Here is a 19,520-nt window from a genome sequence, read left to right as displayed (position 1 = left end):
ACTCCTCATCCGGTTCACACCGGGTCTGCACCATTCGGCTCTCCGTAGCCGGGTACTCCTCATCCGGTTTCGGCCTCGGCCGAGATTGTTTGTCGGCACTGTTCTTCTCCCTTCCCATCCGGAGGGACCTGTCTCCCAACACGAATCAGTGTCACCAAAGTGTCGAAAATATATTTCTTGGAGACCCAACACTTAATATCTCCAAGATTGCATGTGTTCTCAAATGCATAGTATGCTCGCTTACTTGCCTCTAAGCGGCGTGTAGCACATTCATTCCATCTATGATTTGAAGGAACTTCAAGGCCAAGATATTTGAAGCTTTCCACACATTCAAGTGGCTCATTGTTGTACATAATGCACGCTTTATCTCTTTTTTGGCTCTTCACAAGCATAATCTTTGTTTAGAGCTATTGACACTTAATTTAGTATGCATGCAAAGTTTTTCCAATGCTTTCATAAGCTTTTGTGCATCTCCTAAAGTATTTGCAAAAAGCACTACAACATCTGCATATAGCAAAAGCATAATCACAACATTCCCAATAGTAACTTCTTCAACACATTCTTCCTTTGCAAACTTGGTAACCATTTCTTCCAATTCATCAATGCATAGACCAAATAGTGTTGGTGAGAGTGGGCATCCTTGCTTAACACCAATAGTGCTTTTGAAAAAATTAGAAAGTTTATCTTTCATATGCACACAACATATAACCTTCTCATAAATTCGGGAAATTGCAAGCATATATTCATTTGGCACCTCAAGTTCTTCCATTCGCCTCCAAAGATACTCACGAAGTACCATATCAAAAGCTTTCTTGAAGTCTACAAAGCAACAATATAAACCTTTACCTCTAAGGTGACTTTCCTCCATTAATACTCGAAGGGTGACAATGTGATCAATGGTTCTATGGTGTTTTCGAAAGCCAGCTTGTCCATAAGATCTCTAAACCATTTTTTTCAGCCCATACACTTATCTTTGATTCCATTATATATCCAAATAGTTTTGCCATTAATGAGCCAACCATGATGGTTGAATAGTTGTTTACATTATTTTACATCTCCATCTTTATGTAAAGGTTTCATCCAATTTGTAGTCCAATCGTATGGCATACCATGTTGTAATGCATCATTAAACATATCGCTTATCCATACATGTGCTTCCTTCCCCGTCCATTTGAGCATTTAAGCCTTTATACATTGAAGATCGCTTTCCTTTCGAGAGGCCAATTTCTTAAGTCCTATGCATATATCTTCAATTGTAAAGAAGGGAGACATATGTGAAAGAGAACCATAACACTTCATCTTTCCAGCAAGAGATAACTCATATAAATTCTTACAATGCATAGACAAGTCGTGAAGAGTTAAGTCACCATAACTCTCAACACGTTTCCCCTTTAAATTTCCCCAAAATTTAGCACATGCATGTGCTTTCTCTTGCGTTTGGATAAATTGTTGAGTAACTTCCCATATTCTTCTCTTTCATTGAATAAGCCTTTTATACTCATGCAAATGCTTTTGGTAATTCTCTTTATCCTTAACTACATCCAAAACCATAAGGCACTTTCGAGCTTCACGACATTCTTTATGAAACAATTTTTTCCTAAGTTTCTTGGTGCATTTCCAAGATGTGCGGTTGGTTGAAAAACATTTGTTTGTATAAGAGAGAATGACTTTCTTGAAAGCTTCCCATTTGCATTTTAATGTGGCACCATGTTGTATCTTTGTCATTTGTAACATATCCTCAACCATCTTGGAATAAATGGGTCCTCGCTTAAGGTTCATGCTCAAGTGCGGTTTATTATCTTCAATAGCCTTCTCACAATCAAACCTATGCATACATTTGAGATCAATACATCAAGGCCTATGATCGGATTCCGGTGTCCATTCACCAAGTGAGAATTTATGTATAAGATCCAAAATACCTTCAGAAAGTAGCACATAGTCAATCACACTATTTCTGTTGTGTTTTATACATGTAAAACCATTAGTGTTGGGCCATAAGGAAATACAATTTGCAATAAGCAATCCGGTACTATTGCATATTTGTAGGAGTAACTTCCCAAATTGGTCTGGATCTTTTTCATCGCTAGAAGAGAGACTATACATTTGCATATCCTTTTGCATCCTTGAGATATGTGGCATTAAAGATTCTTGTTGAGATATCAAGCTCAACTAGTTTAATCTAGTTAGTCAACACATGTAACTTAGTAGTTACCTAGATTGAATCTAGTTAATGTGTTGACCTTAAGCCTTTAAATAGGACCTTGTACTTAAGTGGGATATTCTAGATCCTCCACTCCTTAGTACATTTAATGTAGGACTTACACATAAGTACCTATGTTCTACCCACACATGTGCACCTTTGCACATGGGTTGTATATATACCTCATTGTGGGTATTTTTGTATGTTGATGACACTTTTCAATATAGTCAATCATCCCCCATTTATCTTCGTGTTCATAAGTGTAACTTCCTCTCTCTCTCTCTCTTCCTCTCACACACTCTCACGCACATATCATACTAATCTTCCATTGCTTAACGTAACCATATAATTAGTCTCTAATTAACCCTAGTTAATTACCTAATTACTTAACATGGTATCAGAGCGCGTGGTTTAGGAAATCCACTAAGCCCACCGCTTATTCGTGATTGTGTGTTCGAGACGCCAACGACAAATCCCAACTATTCGCTATCCGCTATCGTAGTGCCGCTACGAAGGACGTGTACACGACCAAGAGAAGAAAAACAAAACGGAAGACACAACAATCAACATGAACAAACAAAGGGGAAGCTCACTCCCTAGCGAAAAGCTAAACCGAAGCAACTATTCATCTTGGGAGTACAAGATGAATCAATACCTTGTCGGCCAAGGGTATTGGACCTACATCAACGGCGCACAAGAAAACAAACCCGAAACCACACACGCCAACTACCCAACGTGGGAGCAAGGCGCGAGTTGTGTAATGTATTGCTTGGCAACATGTGTAAACGACCACATGCTTAGCCACATTCATGACACCAAGACGCCCAAAGAGGCGTGGGAAAATCTCAAGAAGATTTTCGCCGCGAACACATCCGCGTGCAAGCTTCAACTCCGGCAAGAGTTGAACAACATACGACAAAAAGAAATGTTCGTGACGGACTACACCGCCAAGATCAAGAGCATTTGCGACTCTCTTGGCTTCATCAACGTCAACATCGATGAGGATGAGATGGTGCAAGTATGCTTGGGCGGCCTCGCACAACGATTCAACCCGTTGAGAACGGCAATCTTGGCGAGAGATACCCCTCCCTCGTTCTTCAACCTCCAATCAATGCTATTGGTCGAAGAAAACCACGTTCAACCAAAGACCAACACATCGGAAAGACAAATGCTCTTCTCCAACGAAGGGAATTCACAATTTCGGCAAGGAAACGGAAGCCATCAAGGAACCTTCACAAGAAGAGGGAGCTTCCATGCCGAACAAGGTCGGCGAACGACGCCACCTACGTGCAACTATTGCGGCAAAATTGGCCATCACGAAGAGGAGTGCCGAAAAAGACGAAGTGAGTCAGCTTCAACAAGTCGGTAACTCACAAATTACACCGCGAATGCGGACTACGACGAACTCTTTGCGATGAGGCATAAAGCGAACTCTATGATGGCCTCCGATCCCGCAAACTCCGCAAGCACCTCCAACTCTAAACACGCGTGGTTCGTAGACTCCGGAGCCTCGCACCACATGACGTCGCACCAAGAGTGGTTTCGCGACTTGCGAATGCCGGATCGACCCGGCTACATAGAGACCGGAGACGACACTCCGCATCCCATTCGGCACATCGTGTTGGAAGCAATGTCGTCTTTGCGGAAGATCAAGAAGCACTCGATTCCTGTTTATTCCCTGCGTATGACTGTTTGTAGGTCGTTGCACAGAGAGAGAGAGAGAGAGAGAGAGAGAGACACCAAAAGACTCTTTATTCATAAACAAGAATACAACATCCAACCTCACAAAGAGATTACAAGGTCACTATATATAGTGACCGACTTAGGGCAACTACCCTTTATGCTAATTACATAAATGGCCAAAGACGAGATAGTGTGAATACGTCCATTATACACATGTATTCGACACTCCCCCGTAATGGGCGTATACATGGGTTATCTAAGATTACAGGTATAGACTTAGGTTCTCGGACATATCAGCTTTGTTCGAGTCGGCAGGGTCCGAAGGCAGAAGACCGAACTGGTCGGGTCGGAACAGTTGAAGCCGATCATTAAGGAACTGATGTCGGTTGTCGGGAACCATCCTGCTCTGTGTCCGGCTCTAACCGGACTGGTTTGTCGTTACGCCCATCTGATGCCGAAGAGTCCGAAAGCGGTCTGCCGAAAGACACTTGGTCATTCCATCTGCGACATTGTCGGTTGTGGATATTTTCTCTAGACCGATTTTCCCTGAGATGACGCAGTCCCGAACGAAGTGATATCAAACATCGATATGTTTGGAGGCGTTGTGGTGAACCGGATTTTTCGACAAGGCAACAGCACCTTGACTGTCGTTGTAGACAACTGGAGCTGAGTCATGGTCGACTTGTCGAAACGTGTGCGCCAGCCGACCGAGCCACAAAGCTTCTTTTGCTGCGTCGGACGCAGCTACATATTCTGCTTCGGTCGTTGAGGTCGCTGTGCACTCCTGAAGTTTCGACTTCCACGAGATTGCTCCATTGCCGAATTTGAAGCACTATCCGGTTGTTGATTTCCGACTGTCTATACAGCCGGCGAAGTCCGAGTCGGTGTAACCGACTACGCCTGAGGTTCGGTTCGAACCGAAAAGAATGCCGTGGTCTTTTGTGCCAGCCAGATATCTGAACACATGCTTGACTGCGTTCCAATGCGATCGGCCAGGGTTGTGCATAAATCTGCTGACGACTCCTACGGCATGAGAAATATCAGGCCGGGTCGCGACCATCAGGTACATAAGGGAGCCGACTGCCGGTGCATACGGTACCGACTTCATATCTTCCCCCTCCGGACCGGATGTCGGGCAGTCTCGCTGAGAGAGCCGAAGATTCATGGGGAGCGGGGTTGAAGCAGATTTGGCTGATTGCATGTTGAAGCGTTCCAAGACACGTCCGATATAGTCGGTCTGAGACAAAAAGAGATGTCGTTTATCGCGATGCCGACTAATCTTCATGCCAAGGATGTGTCGTGCCGGACCGAGGTCCTTCATGGCAAACTTCAACCGCAGTTGCCGAACGAGATCGGCAAGTTCGCCCGCGTGGCGTCCAGAAATTAGCATGTCGTCCACGTAAATGATGAGGAAGATGGGTGAGCCATCTTGAGCTGTGTTGGTGAAGAGACAATGGTCCTCATCGCTTTTGGAGAAGCCGATCGATTGGATGAAGTCGTCGAACTTCTTGTACCATTGTCGTGGTGCCTGTTTGAGGCCGTATAGACTCTTCCTGAGTCGGCAGACTAGATGTTCTTGGCCAGTTGCCACGAAGCCTTTTGGCTACTCCATATAAATTTCCTCCTCGAGATCACCATGGAGGAATGCTGTTTTGACATCTAGCTGAATCAGCTCCAAGTTGTCGGCTGCCACGACGCCGAGTAGAAAACGAAGGGTTGTCATTTTCACCACTGGTGAGAAAATCTCGTCGAAGTCGACGCCATATTCTTGTCGGAAGCCCTTCGCAACTAATCTGGCCTTGTACTTTGGGGTGGTCGAATCAGACGTCTCTTTTAGTCGATAAACCCACTTGCAAGGAAGAGCACGTCGGTTCCTAGGTAATTCGACCAGATCCCAAGTCTTGTTTGCCCGAATGGAGTGCATTTCCGACTCCATCGCCAGATGCCAGGTGGCTGAATCGACAGATGTCGATGCTTCTTCGTAAGACGTCGGTTCGCCGGCGTCGGTGAAGAAAATTCCAGGAGAATACCTCTCCGGAGGTTGCGACAGTCTCTCGGATCGTCGAGGTAAGATTGGACTGGTCGCATCGGGTATCGTGGTCGGATGGTCCGAAACCGAATCATTCGGCTGTGCCGAGTCAGAGTTGTCCGAGTCGGTAGTGTAAGGTTCAGCTACCCGTGAAGCTGACCGTGTGTTGAGAGCGGGGCCTTCTTGAAGGGTCGGCACATCGGAAAATGTTACCCTTCGGACTTCGATCGGTTTTTCGACTGATGGGTTCATAGCCGACTCGTTGAACACAACGTCCGAACTTCGAACGATTTGTCTGCGTTCGGGGTCCCAGAGTCGGTATCCCATTTCGCCGTCAGATCCATATCCAAGGAAAATGCATTTCCTGGACCGAGGTGCAAGTTTGCGGCGATCATCTTTCGGAATAAGGGCGTACGCCTCGCATCCGAAGATCCTCAGCTTGTCGTAATTCGGCTTACTGCCGATCCATAGTTCCTGAGGAATTTGAAGTCCTAGAGGTCTACTTGGCGACATATTGATGATGTGTACTGCCGTGAGTAGAGCCTCTGCCCAGAAGCCATCCGACAGTCGGGAGTGTTGGAGCATGGAAACTATCCGTTCTTGGATTGTCCGATTCATACGTTCGGCAATCCCGTTTTGCTCCGGACTGTGTGGTGCCGTAAATTCACGTCGGATGCCGCGTTGTCGGCAGAATTTGATGAATTCTTCTGATTTGAACTCTCCCCCATTGTCTGTCCGAAAGCATTTCAGCTTTCGGTCGGTTTGATTTTCCACCATAGCGAGCCAATCGGTGAAGATCGAGAAGATCCGATCTTTGGTGCGAATCGGATAAGCCCACACCTTTCGAGTCGAGTCGTCAATAAAAGTGACGAAGTAAGAGGCACCGCCAAGAGACTGATGCGGCATTGGGCCACAGACGTCCGAGTGGACTAAGTCGAGAGGTCTCGTTTCTCTTGGTGCTGATGTCGGGTGTGATGCGGCTACTTGTTTGCCATACTGGCAATGCTCGCAGAATTGATGGTCGGAGAAGGAGAGTTTGGGGATGTATCCGGCTCTAGATAGGTGCGTGATGCCGGCCTTGCTGAGGTGTCCTAATCTTCGGTGCCATAGTGATGACACAGGAATATCCACCAAGAACAGGTTACCCTCTCTGAGCGTAACATGTAACGGATACAGTGAGTGTATCTTGGGTCCTCTGGCAAGCAGGAGGTTCCCCCTGTGGAGTGTCCACCCTCCCGAAGAAAAACCGGCACGAATGCCGTCTTCATCTAGTTGTCCGACTGAGATCAATGGCCTTGAGAGCTCGGGTACATGTCGGACATTGTGGAGTACAAGTGTAGAGCCACCTGCAAGGTTGAGCTCTACTGTGCCGATTCCGATGATGTCACAGTGCTGCGAGTTGCCGACCCGAACTGAGTCGGAGTGACGGATCGTATATTGCCGAAATTGGGATCGATGAGGAGTCACGTGAAATGACGCGCCCGAATCTAAGAGCCATGTGCTCGATTCTTCAGTCGTGAGTAGAACTTCTGATCCGACTGGATTTTCGATTGATAGTATATTCGGGTCGTCTGGTAGCACATCAGCTGAGAAGCTAACGTAATTGATCTCCTCATGCCGGCCACTCTTCTTGTTGTTCTTGTTCTTGAGTGCGCGGCAGTCGGCTTTGATGTGTCCGGGTTTCTTGCAATAGTTGCAGATTCGGTTATCCCGTGACTGGCTCCGTCTTCGCTGATTGTTCGGCGGCCGTGAGGAATCTCTTCCTCGTATGTTCGATCGGTCTGTCGAGCCTTGTACTACATAAGCGTCGTCTGTTGAGTCTTTGGCGAAAGACTTTCTCCGAGCTGCTTCGGTCAGGATTGCGCTCGTGACTTCGGAGTATTTAACAGCCGTGGTTGACGCGTTGCACACGGTTGTGACAAAAGTTTCCCATGATGAGGGAAGGCTACTCATGAGTATCATTGCTCTGAGTTCATCCTCGATTGCCGTCCCCTGTGACGAGATTTGGGAGCTTATGCTTTCGTACTCATTGAGGTGTGCTTGAACCGAATCGGATTCTTTCATCCGCAAGTTGTAGAGGCGCCGGATCAGAAACATCTTCGTTGCAGCGACCTTCTTTTCGTAAGTGTCCGACAGTGTTTTCCACAGTTCGAATGCTGTCGTACACGATTGCACCGTGAAATATACCGATTCCGATAGGTGCATCCGAATCGTGGCGCGAACGATTCTGTCCAGCTTCTGCCACTCGATTGGTTTGTACCCTTCTGGAGGTTCTTCATTTTCAATGGGATCGATTTGTCCCTTGACTATGAGATAGTCCTGCATTTGTTCCTTCCAGAAGTTGAAGTTCGATCCATCGAACTTTCGGAGACTCATTTCTGACGAGCCGGATGTTGATGCCATCAAATTTGGTTTCGGTTGGCGAAGCTCGGTTCGGAGTTGACTACGAACCTTGAAGGAGTGCAGCCGGTTGGCTCACCCGATATCGTTCTAGTCGGATTTGAACCTGAGTCGGTTCGGCTTCGGATATATGTATTTGTTGAACTTGCTCGAATTGACTCCGGTAGCTTGAGGGACAGAACCGACTGGTCTTCCCAGATGTTGCCGAGTCGGAGTGAGCCCGGTTCGCTTCGGATATATATGCCGAATACCGATTATTGAAACCGATTATCTGGACCGATTCTGCTTCGGGTGGCTGCAGCGACGAGAGAGACAGATCCAACTGATCCTCTCGAATGTCGATCAGCCGGATGAAGCACGAATTGGGGTTGTTGTCTTGAGACCGATCTGCACCGAGTGGTTACAACGAGCGGCGAGCAGCGTTTGTTGACTACTTCGGATGCCGTTTAACCGAATGGAGCACGATCGTGTCAATGATACACAAGGGGATTTCACCTCGAGCGGTTACGATCACAAGGAACAGAGTACAACCTGATGGCTTACTCCAAGCAAGAGGATCTAACGCGATGAGGTGCAAAACCTCGTTTTTTTTTTCTTTTGTTCTTCTTCTCTCTTTTTCGAATGACGCAGAAAACCGAATGCAGAGACGACGGCCGACAGCGGATTGAAGGACCGACTACTGTGCAGGCTCTGATACCAGATGTTGGAAGCAATGTCGTCTTTGCGGAAGATCAAGAAGCACTCGATTCCTGTTTATTCCCTGCGTATGACTGTTTGTAGGTCGTTGCACAGAGAGAGAGAGAGAGAGAGAGAGAGAGACACCAAAAGACTCTTTATTCATAAACAAGAATACAACATCCAACCTCACAAAGAGATTACAAGGTCACTATATATAGTGACCGACTTAGGGCAACTACCCTTTATGCTAATTACATAAATGGCCAAAGACGAGATAGTGTGAATACGTCCATTATACACATGTATTCGACACATCGGCGATGTCCCATTCGGGAAAGAAGGCGAGCAAACTTGCATCAAGAATTTCTTGCACGTGCCCACAATAACAAAGAATTTGGTCTTGGTCAGCCAAATCGTGGAGCAAGGCATGCAAGTCCGCTTCAACAATGAAGGTTGCTTCATCGAGAAAGACAGCCGACTCATAGCCAAGGGACGGAGAGACGGTCGCTTGTTCATCCTCGACTCGAACAAGGTAAAATCGGCCATGTACGCCAAAGGTCTCAAGACCGAGACAAACATCGAGTTGTGGCACAAGCGAATCGGCCACATAAACATCCAACGGCTTCGCGGAATGCAATCAAAGGGAGTCGTAATCGAACTTCCGGCCTTCGAATCGAAAGGAGTCGACCGAGTGTGCGAAGCATGCCAACTCGGCAAACAACATTGACTCCCATTCCCGAAGGAGAGCTCCGCAAGCAAAGGCCTCCTTGACATAATCCACTCAGACGTATGGGGACCGGCTCAAACGCCGACGCTCGGCGGATGCCGCTTCTACGTCACCTTCATCGACGACCACTCGTGCTACGCGTGGATATACCCGATGAAGAAGAAGAGAGAAGTGCTCTCCCACTTTCAAAGGCTCAAAAGCCAAGTGGAGAAAGAAACCGGTCGGCACATTCGATGCCTACGATCTGTCATGATATGGCAAGACTCGAACCCATGACCTTATGCTACATGGGTCGAGCTCTTACCATTAGACTATGAATTATAATTTGTAGGATATTATTTTCATTTATACTTTATCATAGAAAATTGATGTATATTCCAGATCTCTCTGGAACATTCTAGAAGCTTCAGGATTATTCCTAAAAACACAATAAAAGGAGGCACAAGGCATTGTTTTGAACCAAATTGGTTCAACACTAGTCTTAAGCCTCTTAGCCGATTTGTACTTATCTTTCATATAATATAAGAGCTGTTGTCATCATCCTATCTCTCTCTCTCCTCTTCTCACTTCCTCTCTCTCGGGAATCTTACGCAGTCCCGTCCTCTTAGTACTAATAGTACTACTCTTCTTAGTACTAATTCCATCTCTGCTTTAGTACTATTCCTGACACGATCGAACGGAGGAAAGGAGTACTTCTCCGACGAGTTCACCTCCTACCTCCAAGGTGAAGGCATTCGTAGAGAATTCTCATGCCGACACACTCCCCAACAAAATGGGGTAGCCGAGAGAAAGAATCGGCAAATACTCGAGCTAAACCGGACGTTGGACGCCTCACACTTGAGCTTGAGGGGGCGTGTTGAGATATCAAGCTCAACTAGTTTAATCTAGTTAGTCAACACATGTAACTTAGTAGTTACCTAGATTGAATCTAGTTAATGTGTTGACCTTAAGCCTTTAAATAGGACCTTGTACTTAAGTGGGATATTCTAGATCCTCCACTCCTTAGTACATTTAATGTAGGACTTACACATAAGTACCTATGTTCTACCCACACATGTGCACCTTTGCACATGGGTTGTATATATACCTCATTGTGGGTATTTTTGTATGTTGATGACACTTTTCAATATAGTCAATCATCCCCCATTTATCTTCGTGTTCATAAGTGTAACTTCCTCTCTCTCTCTCTCTTCCTCTCACACACTCTCACGCACATATCATACTAATCTTCCATTGCTTAATGTAACCATATAATTAGTCTCTAATTAACCCTAGTTAATTACCTAATTACTTAACACCCATCTATCAAAATGTAGAGTGATGAGCATGTAGAATAGATGCCCTTTTCTATAGATTTATAGTCTTAGAATATTGTCCAATCCACTATAACCTTACTTTGAATCCATGGTCTTGTTTGCGAGTACAAACGTAGGGATGGATGGGTATGATGGAGTTGGCGAAATCTGAATCAGTCTACTGGATAGAGTGAAGGTGGGGCGCCTATGAGTCTAGTTAAGGGATGGGCAATGGTACTTCAACTCTCTCCAAGACTATATCGAGTCCATAAATTTGGGGTTTCATGTAGCAAGCTCAAATGAGACATATTGGGTAGATGGAAGGGTTAGTGACACACCACGGGGATACAATCTACGAGCTCCAACTTCCAACGAAGAAAGCATATCACACTCAATTGAGCCAACGACGTAATGAGTAAGTAGATGGGGTTAGAAGAAGAAGAGGTAAAAAGGGCGTTATATCACATGGAAAATAACAGGATCGAGAGTGTGTCAGGAGGAGCTCATACCATACGTAAAGAGTGGTGTTATGAGCTTGACCCCGGCCAAAGGTTAATGGAGAGAGGGAGTGAGAGAGACATATGGTAAAAATAATAAGCGAGGAGAGGAGAGGAGAGGAGAGGCTTGAGGCTTGAGATTCTTTCTTTCTCTTTGAGAGAATCTATTGGTCAACACACACTTACAAGAACTTGGGACACATTTTGTTCCCGTGAGTGTATGTATATATACATACATACATATTATGTACATATGTATGTATAGAGGAGATTCTCTGAAGGGAAACAGAGGAAAAAGCACACGCAGCAGGGGAACCCTAAAACCAAAGAATACACCATGTCTGATACCATTTCAGCTCCCAAAAGGAGTCCTTACGAAGTTCTCGGCGTTCCCACAGATGCTTCCGATGATCAAATCAAGTCTGCCTATAAGAAGCTTGCTCTCAAGTAAAGCTCCCTCTGTATCTCTTCTCATCTGGAATTTCGGTTATTCATTACAGCACTCGTCTGACATTTTTCCCATGTTTAAATACTTGAAATGGAATTAGAAGTAGAATTTAGAAACATGAGTTATTTTATATGTTTTTGATTGATCTTTTCTACCCTGTTGGACATTGTTTTTTTTAAATATATTGTTATCGTATAGTTTGCTTAGTAAAGGGAACAATTTTTGACAGAAAATTATGCATTTTGATCCTAAATCTCTATAAGATGTTGCTCATTTTCATCCTCAATCTCTATAAAATGTTGGTAATTCTCCCGAATGAATTTTGATAGGCATATATATACGTTTAACAGGCAAAGTAGCATACCATGCTTCATATCAAAGCATTGCAATTGAGTGAAAATGTCATCGATACACGAATTACATCCTGTGTTTAGGAAAATGATTTCCTGATCATTAGTCCGTCAAAAATTTGAATCTTCCTGTTGCATCATGTTTCTTTATAAAGTGATTGAATCGTATTGACATGTATCCATTTCACCCTAAATTCCTATAATGTTGTGACAGCTCCCCCTGATTTGCTGTTTTTCTTTGTAAGTTTCAATAAAATTAACACCAGAATTTTTACAATTTTTTCTCTGAGTTTACTTGGTATTGAGATCCAAACCATTAGGCATACTTAGAGGTCCTATCCAGAAGCACACGCTTTCTAGTTTCATTCTCTAGAGGATGCATAAGTTACTTACCCAATTGATTGATGCATAATCTGTTCATCCAGAACAAAAAAGGTAAAAGCTCAAGCTCAAGTGGCTTTTGGATAGAATACACACCTTTGCGTGAAATACAACTAGCAGATCAGGAATATAGAACCAATGAAAACCTTGAAACAAGATGAAAGTACAGTAACACTGATTTCAAATTGAAGCGAAAGATCCCTGACACTATAATGCATATAGTTCAAACTTATCATTTCTTAGAGACCAAAATTTCCAGCTAGATCATGCGATTTTGCCATTTTTCTCTAAAAAGTATTCAACTTTCTACTCTGCTTCCTTTTGAAACTGAACATAAATGGACTAATTGCATGGATTGGGTTCCCATTGCCTCAAGAAATGATATCTCTGAGCATTTTGGAAGAAAAATAATTGTGTCTTTATCTGTCATGTTTTGATGTTTACAGGTACCATCCTGATAAAAATGCAAATAATGAAGATGCAGCTGAATTGTTCAAGGAGGTGGCTTATTCGTACAGCATTCTCTCAGATCCAGAGAAGCGGAAGCTGTATGATGCAGTTGGTTTTGCGGTAAAATAACCACCATCTGTATCTTGCGATTCTCTCTTTGTTAGCATCTATTGGCATTATATGCCTTATAATATAATCTATCCTGTTGTATGTTAGGGAGTTTCAAATGATGGATTTGATATGGAATTAGACCTCTCAAACTTAGGAACTGTCAACACGATGTTTGCTGCACTTTTCAGGTATATTTATACATAGCATTGTATGTGCATCTTACGCACATTTCTGTTGTTCTTTTGCTTCTAATTTATGTGAACGAGCAAAGGCCAAAAATCAAGAAAATGATAAATTTTTGGTTTTTTGATTCTTGCCTTGTCATTACAAGTAAACTTGGAGTACCTATCAAAACCACCATCTCAACCAGTGTCTTGGAAGAAGCTATTAATGGCACTGTGACAATACGACCATTACCATTGGGTCGAACTGTACATGACAGGGTTGGCAAATTTTTTATTAATCAGAACTGTGTATTTAGACTCTTTTTTAATCTTCAATGCGATATTGTTCCTATGGGCTTGGTTTGTGACAGGTTGAAAAACAAGGAGCTCATTTCTTTGGTATAACGATATCAGATACTCAAGCTCAAGCAGGAATTGTTGTTCGAGTCACATCAGCAGCACAGAGCAAATTCAAGGCATCAATAAACTAGTGTTACAAATTGCATTTCTCTAATCAATAACCTAGTATTGAGCTATTATGAATTGCATTTTTCTTGTCTCGGCTATTGGTTTATTTACTTTGTGTTTGGGTTTGCAATCATCAGCTTCTATATTTTGAGCAAGAAGAAATGGGTCGCCTAGAGCTGTCCTTACAGGTTTTGCTTATTTTGCTATAAAGCAATAGCAACATTATGTTCTAAACTTTTACCACTGAATAAATGAGATACCATTTATCATGCTCAGATCTTTGGATTTATTATTATTATTGTGTACCATTGCAGGAAGATAGTGTCAAAACTGGAAATGTTACCTCAGCAGGCATGTATTTCCTTCATTATCAAGTGTATCGATTGGATACGACATTAAATACTGTGAGTGTCTTTTTATTTTAGAATGTTATCCTTTAATTTACTGTGTATGCCATTCATCTCTCTCTTGATTTTAATGGGCTTACCCTAGTAGTAAGTTAATTAGGTTAACAACACAAAGTTTAGGGGTCCAAATCTTTACTTCCCACATATCTTTGTTACACCATATCTGAAATATATTCATATTTGTGAATCAAACTAATGACATTACGGAATTAGGCTAACAACACAAAGTTTAGGGGTCCAAATCTTTACTTCCCACATATCTTTGTTACACCATATCTGAAATATATTCATATTTGTGTATCAAACTAATGACCTTACAGTCTCCAAGAACTTGACCCAACTGTCACAACTATGGCTCAATCGGGCTTTATTTCTCTCTCTCAGAACTATTTTACTAGAACTATTTAGCTTAAAACACTATTTTTATTTTTATTTTTTACTTTCGATGAATGGGTAAATATCCCATTTTTTGTTGTAAACCATTTGTCTCATGGGCCAATTTTGGCCTTAGAAGACGTTAATATATCTTTCTTTCTTTCTTTCTCACTCTCTCTCTCCATTGGGTTAGGGAAAAGAGCAAGTTCCAGAAAGGTATACTCTCGTTCTCACATTGTGGATGGCAGCCTCCTAGAGTTGCTGGCTTACTGTACACTTCATTCCCCTCATGTTTATCATCTGGATCACTGTAGAGATTATGACTTATGATTATCTAAGGGTCACATTCATGATTTCACTTTGGAAAGAGGAGGAAGAGGATTGTGATGGAACCTAGAGATGTCACACACTACTAGATAGTTGCTGTCATGATTAAGACTCAGTGATCAGATAAGAAATTATCTGACTAGATATGATCAGGAGTTCATAGTGTAGTATGATCCTTGGGAATCATATTTGATTGGCCCATTCTCCTTTTCTGAAAAGGAGGTGTGGCTAATTGTGTTCCCAGAAGGCATGATATTAGAAAGCTTCAAAAACGCAGTGCTAGGCACAAGTACAAGGGGACGAAGAACCCTGGTAAATAGATGCGAAGGTATAAGTGATGTTGTGGAAACATTGTGAAAAAGCCAATTTTGTTGTAATATTTTGTAAATATTTTTCAGATTGCAACAGCAAAAGATCCAGATGCTGCCTTCTTCAAAAAATTTGATGGTCTGCAACCTTGTGAGGTTTCAACCCTAAAAGAAGGGACACATATCTTTGCAGTATATGGTACCTGGCCTTTTTTTTAGCGTTTTGTCATTTGTTATCTGAATGAAACAAAATTGTAATCTCCACAAAACATTATTGAGTCTCCTTTAAAATAGGTGACAACTTTTTCAAGAGTGCGAGCTATGCCATTGAAGCTGTATGTGCATCAGAAGAGTTTCAAGATTCAAAGGAAAAACTAAAGGAGGTCGAAGCTGAAATGCTTAGAAAACGAAACATGCTGCATGAATTCGAGAAAGAATACAAAGAAGTATAGTTTTTTGTCTAAGGAAAGCTTCATTACTTAGGGCTATCCTGAACGACAGTCTTGATCATATGCCGATTTCGATCTATTTATTATAAAATTTAAATGTGCATGAGCAGGTCCTAGCTCGTTTTACTGCTGTCACAAACAGATATGCCAAGGAAAAACAGGAGGTACAGATCCTTGCAATAATTGCTGGGTTTCTTATATAAATTGAATATTTAGTATATACAAAGGAATGAAACCTCAGGGCTTAGTTTAATGCTTGATTGCTCTACTTCTATGCATTCTGGCTTCTTTAGACTGGAAGATGACACATTGAGATAAACTTGGGACTAATTAAAATCTTGCAATAAAATGATAGTTGGAAAGTGTTGTCAGGTCATGACAGGGATGAAAATAGTTGTGAAAATCCCATGATAGTCCATACTGGATTGATATTTAATGATTGATGGTTAATTATGTGTAGATCGAAGAACTGCTGAAACAACGGGAAATGGTTCAAGCATCCTTTGTTTCGACAGTTCTTAAACGGACCATGAGCAGCACCAATATGAAGCTCAATGATGATATGAATGAGGAATCTCCTTTACATCAAGAAGCAGCATATTCAGATAAAGAGAGATCCCAGAAAAAGAAATGGTTTAGTTTCAAAATGGAAAAGAAGCCATGATGCTACATGTCTTCTGTGAAATTTTCTCTTTGCGGATTGTGGGCAAGGGAATATATATCTAGGATTAGTGCGACACAAGTCTTTCCAAGATATAAGTGTTTTCCAATTCCGTGATATATTTACCATAGGTCAAAATTTATCAAAGCAGACTGGCATATGTATGTCAGACCCACATCAATTTGTATAGATATTGTGACAATACAAAGCAATTTATTAATTGTGCACACAATTGTCCTTTTTCATAGTGAACTATTTTGTTCTAGAAGAGTGAAAGTTTGGTGATATGAAGAAATTCAACTGTCTCCTTGCATGGTTGGAATGTATAGGGATGCATGGATTTCCAATTGTCTCTTTGCATGATTGACGATTCATAAATGCATGGAGAACTCTCTCTAGATAGTTGATTGTACTCATGAGATGCCAACAAAACTATTTACTTCAATGTATTATTGAAGTCTTAACAATGTTATTTGATTAACTTATTTCTCCTATTGCTGTGTTGAGAACAAACCATGATTAAGATTACTAATGGTAGACTACCATTCTTTAGCATCGTATTTAATCAGCAGAAACACTAGTGATGTATGTATGGTGAGACCACACAGTATTACAAAACCATAATCAGATGGTGGGTGTTAAGGAACATGAATCTTTGATATGTTGATCATATATGTGTAGACCTCTGAAGAAGCAGATAAATCCCTATTGTCACAGGGCATATTTGTAAATTCGGATTCCTGGTAACAGAATGATTTTATACTGATGCAGCACTATTCAGCCGTCTTCTTAAAGATTGTCCAAAACTTTGGAATATTTGAGGATGCAGGGTAATTCTGTAGATCTCTTTCTCAGAAGAATTAATCCATGATAAAATTAATGGATAAATTGCATATCGAGAAATTCCTTTACACATCAATTAGGATTATTTTAATATTGACTGTAATAACTTGTCTTTTCCAACATTATAGTATTTGTTTTTCAGGATGTACGTTAAGTGTTTTACCAAGGATATTGCGGATTCTTGCTCATAAACACTTTAGATCTGCAACCCCATAGAATAAAATAGATTGATGTGATATTAATGCCCTGGGTGGAAACCGAGTCTGAGCAATGCTAAGTACATGTCAAAATATAACATGAGATAATGAAAGAATAGGTTGCTAAAGAAATAAACTTGCCATTCCTGGGGGAATTATTGTCAAATCAGACTGCCTCAGACAAATCATGAATCATGAGCATGTTATTGCAAGAATAACATGTAATAAGAAACTTCATGCTACTAACAGATCTCATTACCAGATGTGGCATGGATATTTAGAAGAGTTACATATGGTGCAGCATCAACTGGATGCAATGACAAACATCTATTTGCAATACGTATTCCTCGTTCAATATCACTATGTATTTTACATGCACCAAGCAGAGAACGCCATGTGACATCATCGACTTCAAGAGGGATTTTATTCAGCAAATATTCAGCCTCCTCTAAGTGCCCTGCTCGGCCCAAAAGATCAATCATACAACAACAATGGTCAATAGTTATTGATATTCCATGGTTCCTACCCATGTAAACAAAGAAATACCATCCAAGATTCACCAACCCCGCATGGCTACATGCAGTAAGGACACTAATGAAAGTTGTATAGTCTGGCTTAATGGATTGTCTTTGCATTTGATTGAACAAATCTAAGGACTTGCTACCACACCCATTTTGAGCAAACACACTTATGATGGCATTCCACGAGATAACATTGGTATGAGGTGCTTTAGAGAACACATGAAATGCATCCTCTAAGTTTCCATGCTTCCCATACATGTCAACAAGAGCTGTACCGAGAATATGCTCTACTTCAATTCCATGTTCAATTATAGTTGCATGAATAACTTGCCCTAATGTGGTGCATATGCTTGCACACCCATCAAGTACACATACAAATGTGACAATATCAGGCTTTTCCCCTATGCATTGCATCTGATAAAACACATCTAAAGCTTCTTCACCCTCATCATTTTGAGTTAATGCAGCCATCATTGCATTCCAACATGATTTATCCCTATCTACCATGTTACGAAACACAATCTTCACATCTTCCACACTTTGATATCGTCCATACATAGTAAGAAGAGCTGTCCCAACCACAATGTCCAGCATATAGCCACATTCTACAAGAGAAACATGTATTCTCTTTCCTTCGTGTAGGCCACAACAAGCATCTAACACACAAACAAAGCTTACATTGTCCATTTGAACACTTTCACAATGCATTCTATAAAAGACATGTACAGCTTCGTTTTTTGAGCCGATTCGCACATGAGCTGTCATCAAAGCATTCCAAGAGACAACTTTACGCTCTGTCATTCTACAAAAGACATTCTCCACATGATCCATATGGCCATTTAGTGCATACATTGCAAGAAGAATGGTCCAAGAATGTGTATTTGGGCATCTTATTTGATCAAAAACAGCCCTAGCATCATCCATAAGCCCACACTCTCCATACATTTGAATGACCCAATTAGCTAAAAATCTACTATTTTCATAACCTGATTCATAGATATGATGATGGGCTTTCTTACCATGGTAAAATGCCTTCTGTTTACTGTATTGGCATAAGAGAAGAGCAAGGTTTGAGAGGATCCCTCGCCCTTCTGGCAGCTCACCCATTCATATTTGTTTCTCCTTTCAAGGAGTGCTCTGTTTCTTCATCAAAGAACGAGGTTATTCATATGTATTAGTATTCTTGGGAGAAATAGAGTTACTAATAAGAAAGAAAGTTCTTCTAAATTGGTTAAGGAACATATTATAATTTATAGACAATGCTTCATATTCTCATGTACTAACTAAAAAGATGGTGTTAAGAGAACATACATATTGTAGAAATATGGTTCTCATTCTCATTTACAAACTATAAAGATGGTGTTACCTTCTACAAATCAAGGAAGATTTGTATGATCATTCTCAAGTATCACGGACATTGCATTGGTTGCAAAATGTTACACGTTGGCACACCGACATGTGGGTATGTTATTATGTTATCGCATAAACGTGCACTCCTTATGGTGACTTTAGTGTAGAAGCTTGCAAGTGATAACCTAGGTTGCTCATATG

The 19,520-nt window shown here is 41.8% G+C and overlaps 2 protein-coding genes across 2 annotated transcripts; one reads left to right on the top strand and one right to left on the bottom strand.

Annotated features, from left to right (window-relative positions):
* The first annotated feature begins 11,788 nt into the window (after window positions 1-11,788).
* Window positions 11,789-16,628, top strand: LOC147869068 (chaperone protein dnaJ 15-like). Its single transcript, XM_087326273.1, has 11 exons — window positions 11,789-11,956; window positions 13,135-13,258; window positions 13,355-13,437; window positions 13,581-13,692; window positions 13,785-13,889; window positions 14,019-14,069; window positions 14,196-14,285; window positions 15,389-15,497; window positions 15,593-15,744; window positions 15,858-15,911; window positions 16,208-16,628. The coding sequence occupies exons 1-11, from the start codon at window positions 11,847-11,849 to the stop codon at window positions 16,409-16,411; spliced, it is 1,194 nt and encodes a 397-aa protein (XP_087182399.1). The 5' UTR covers window positions 11,789-11,846; the 3' UTR covers window positions 16,412-16,628.
* Window positions 16,629-17,576: 948 nt separating this feature from the next.
* LOC147869067 (pentatricopeptide repeat-containing protein At1g08070, chloroplastic-like) lies at window positions 17,577-19,200 on the bottom strand. The gene has a single exon (XM_087335492.1). It carries the CDS (start codon window positions 19,074-19,076, stop codon window positions 17,691-17,693), a length of 1,386 nt encoding a protein of 461 aa, XP_087191618.1. The 5' UTR covers window positions 19,077-19,200; the 3' UTR covers window positions 17,577-17,690.
* Window positions 19,201-19,520: the final 320 nt, after the last annotated feature.

Source organism: Azolla caroliniana, unplaced genomic scaffold (assembly GCF_043228905.1).
Source record: "Azolla caroliniana isolate FFs.n. ecotype wild unplaced genomic scaffold, voAzoCaro1.0.p SCAF_1, whole genome shotgun sequence".
NCBI classification, from domain to species: Eukaryota; Viridiplantae; Streptophyta; class Polypodiopsida; order Salviniales; family Salviniaceae; genus Azolla; species Azolla caroliniana.
Note: the sequence above shows the minus strand (reverse complement) of the source record. Positions and strands in the feature narration are given on the sequence as shown.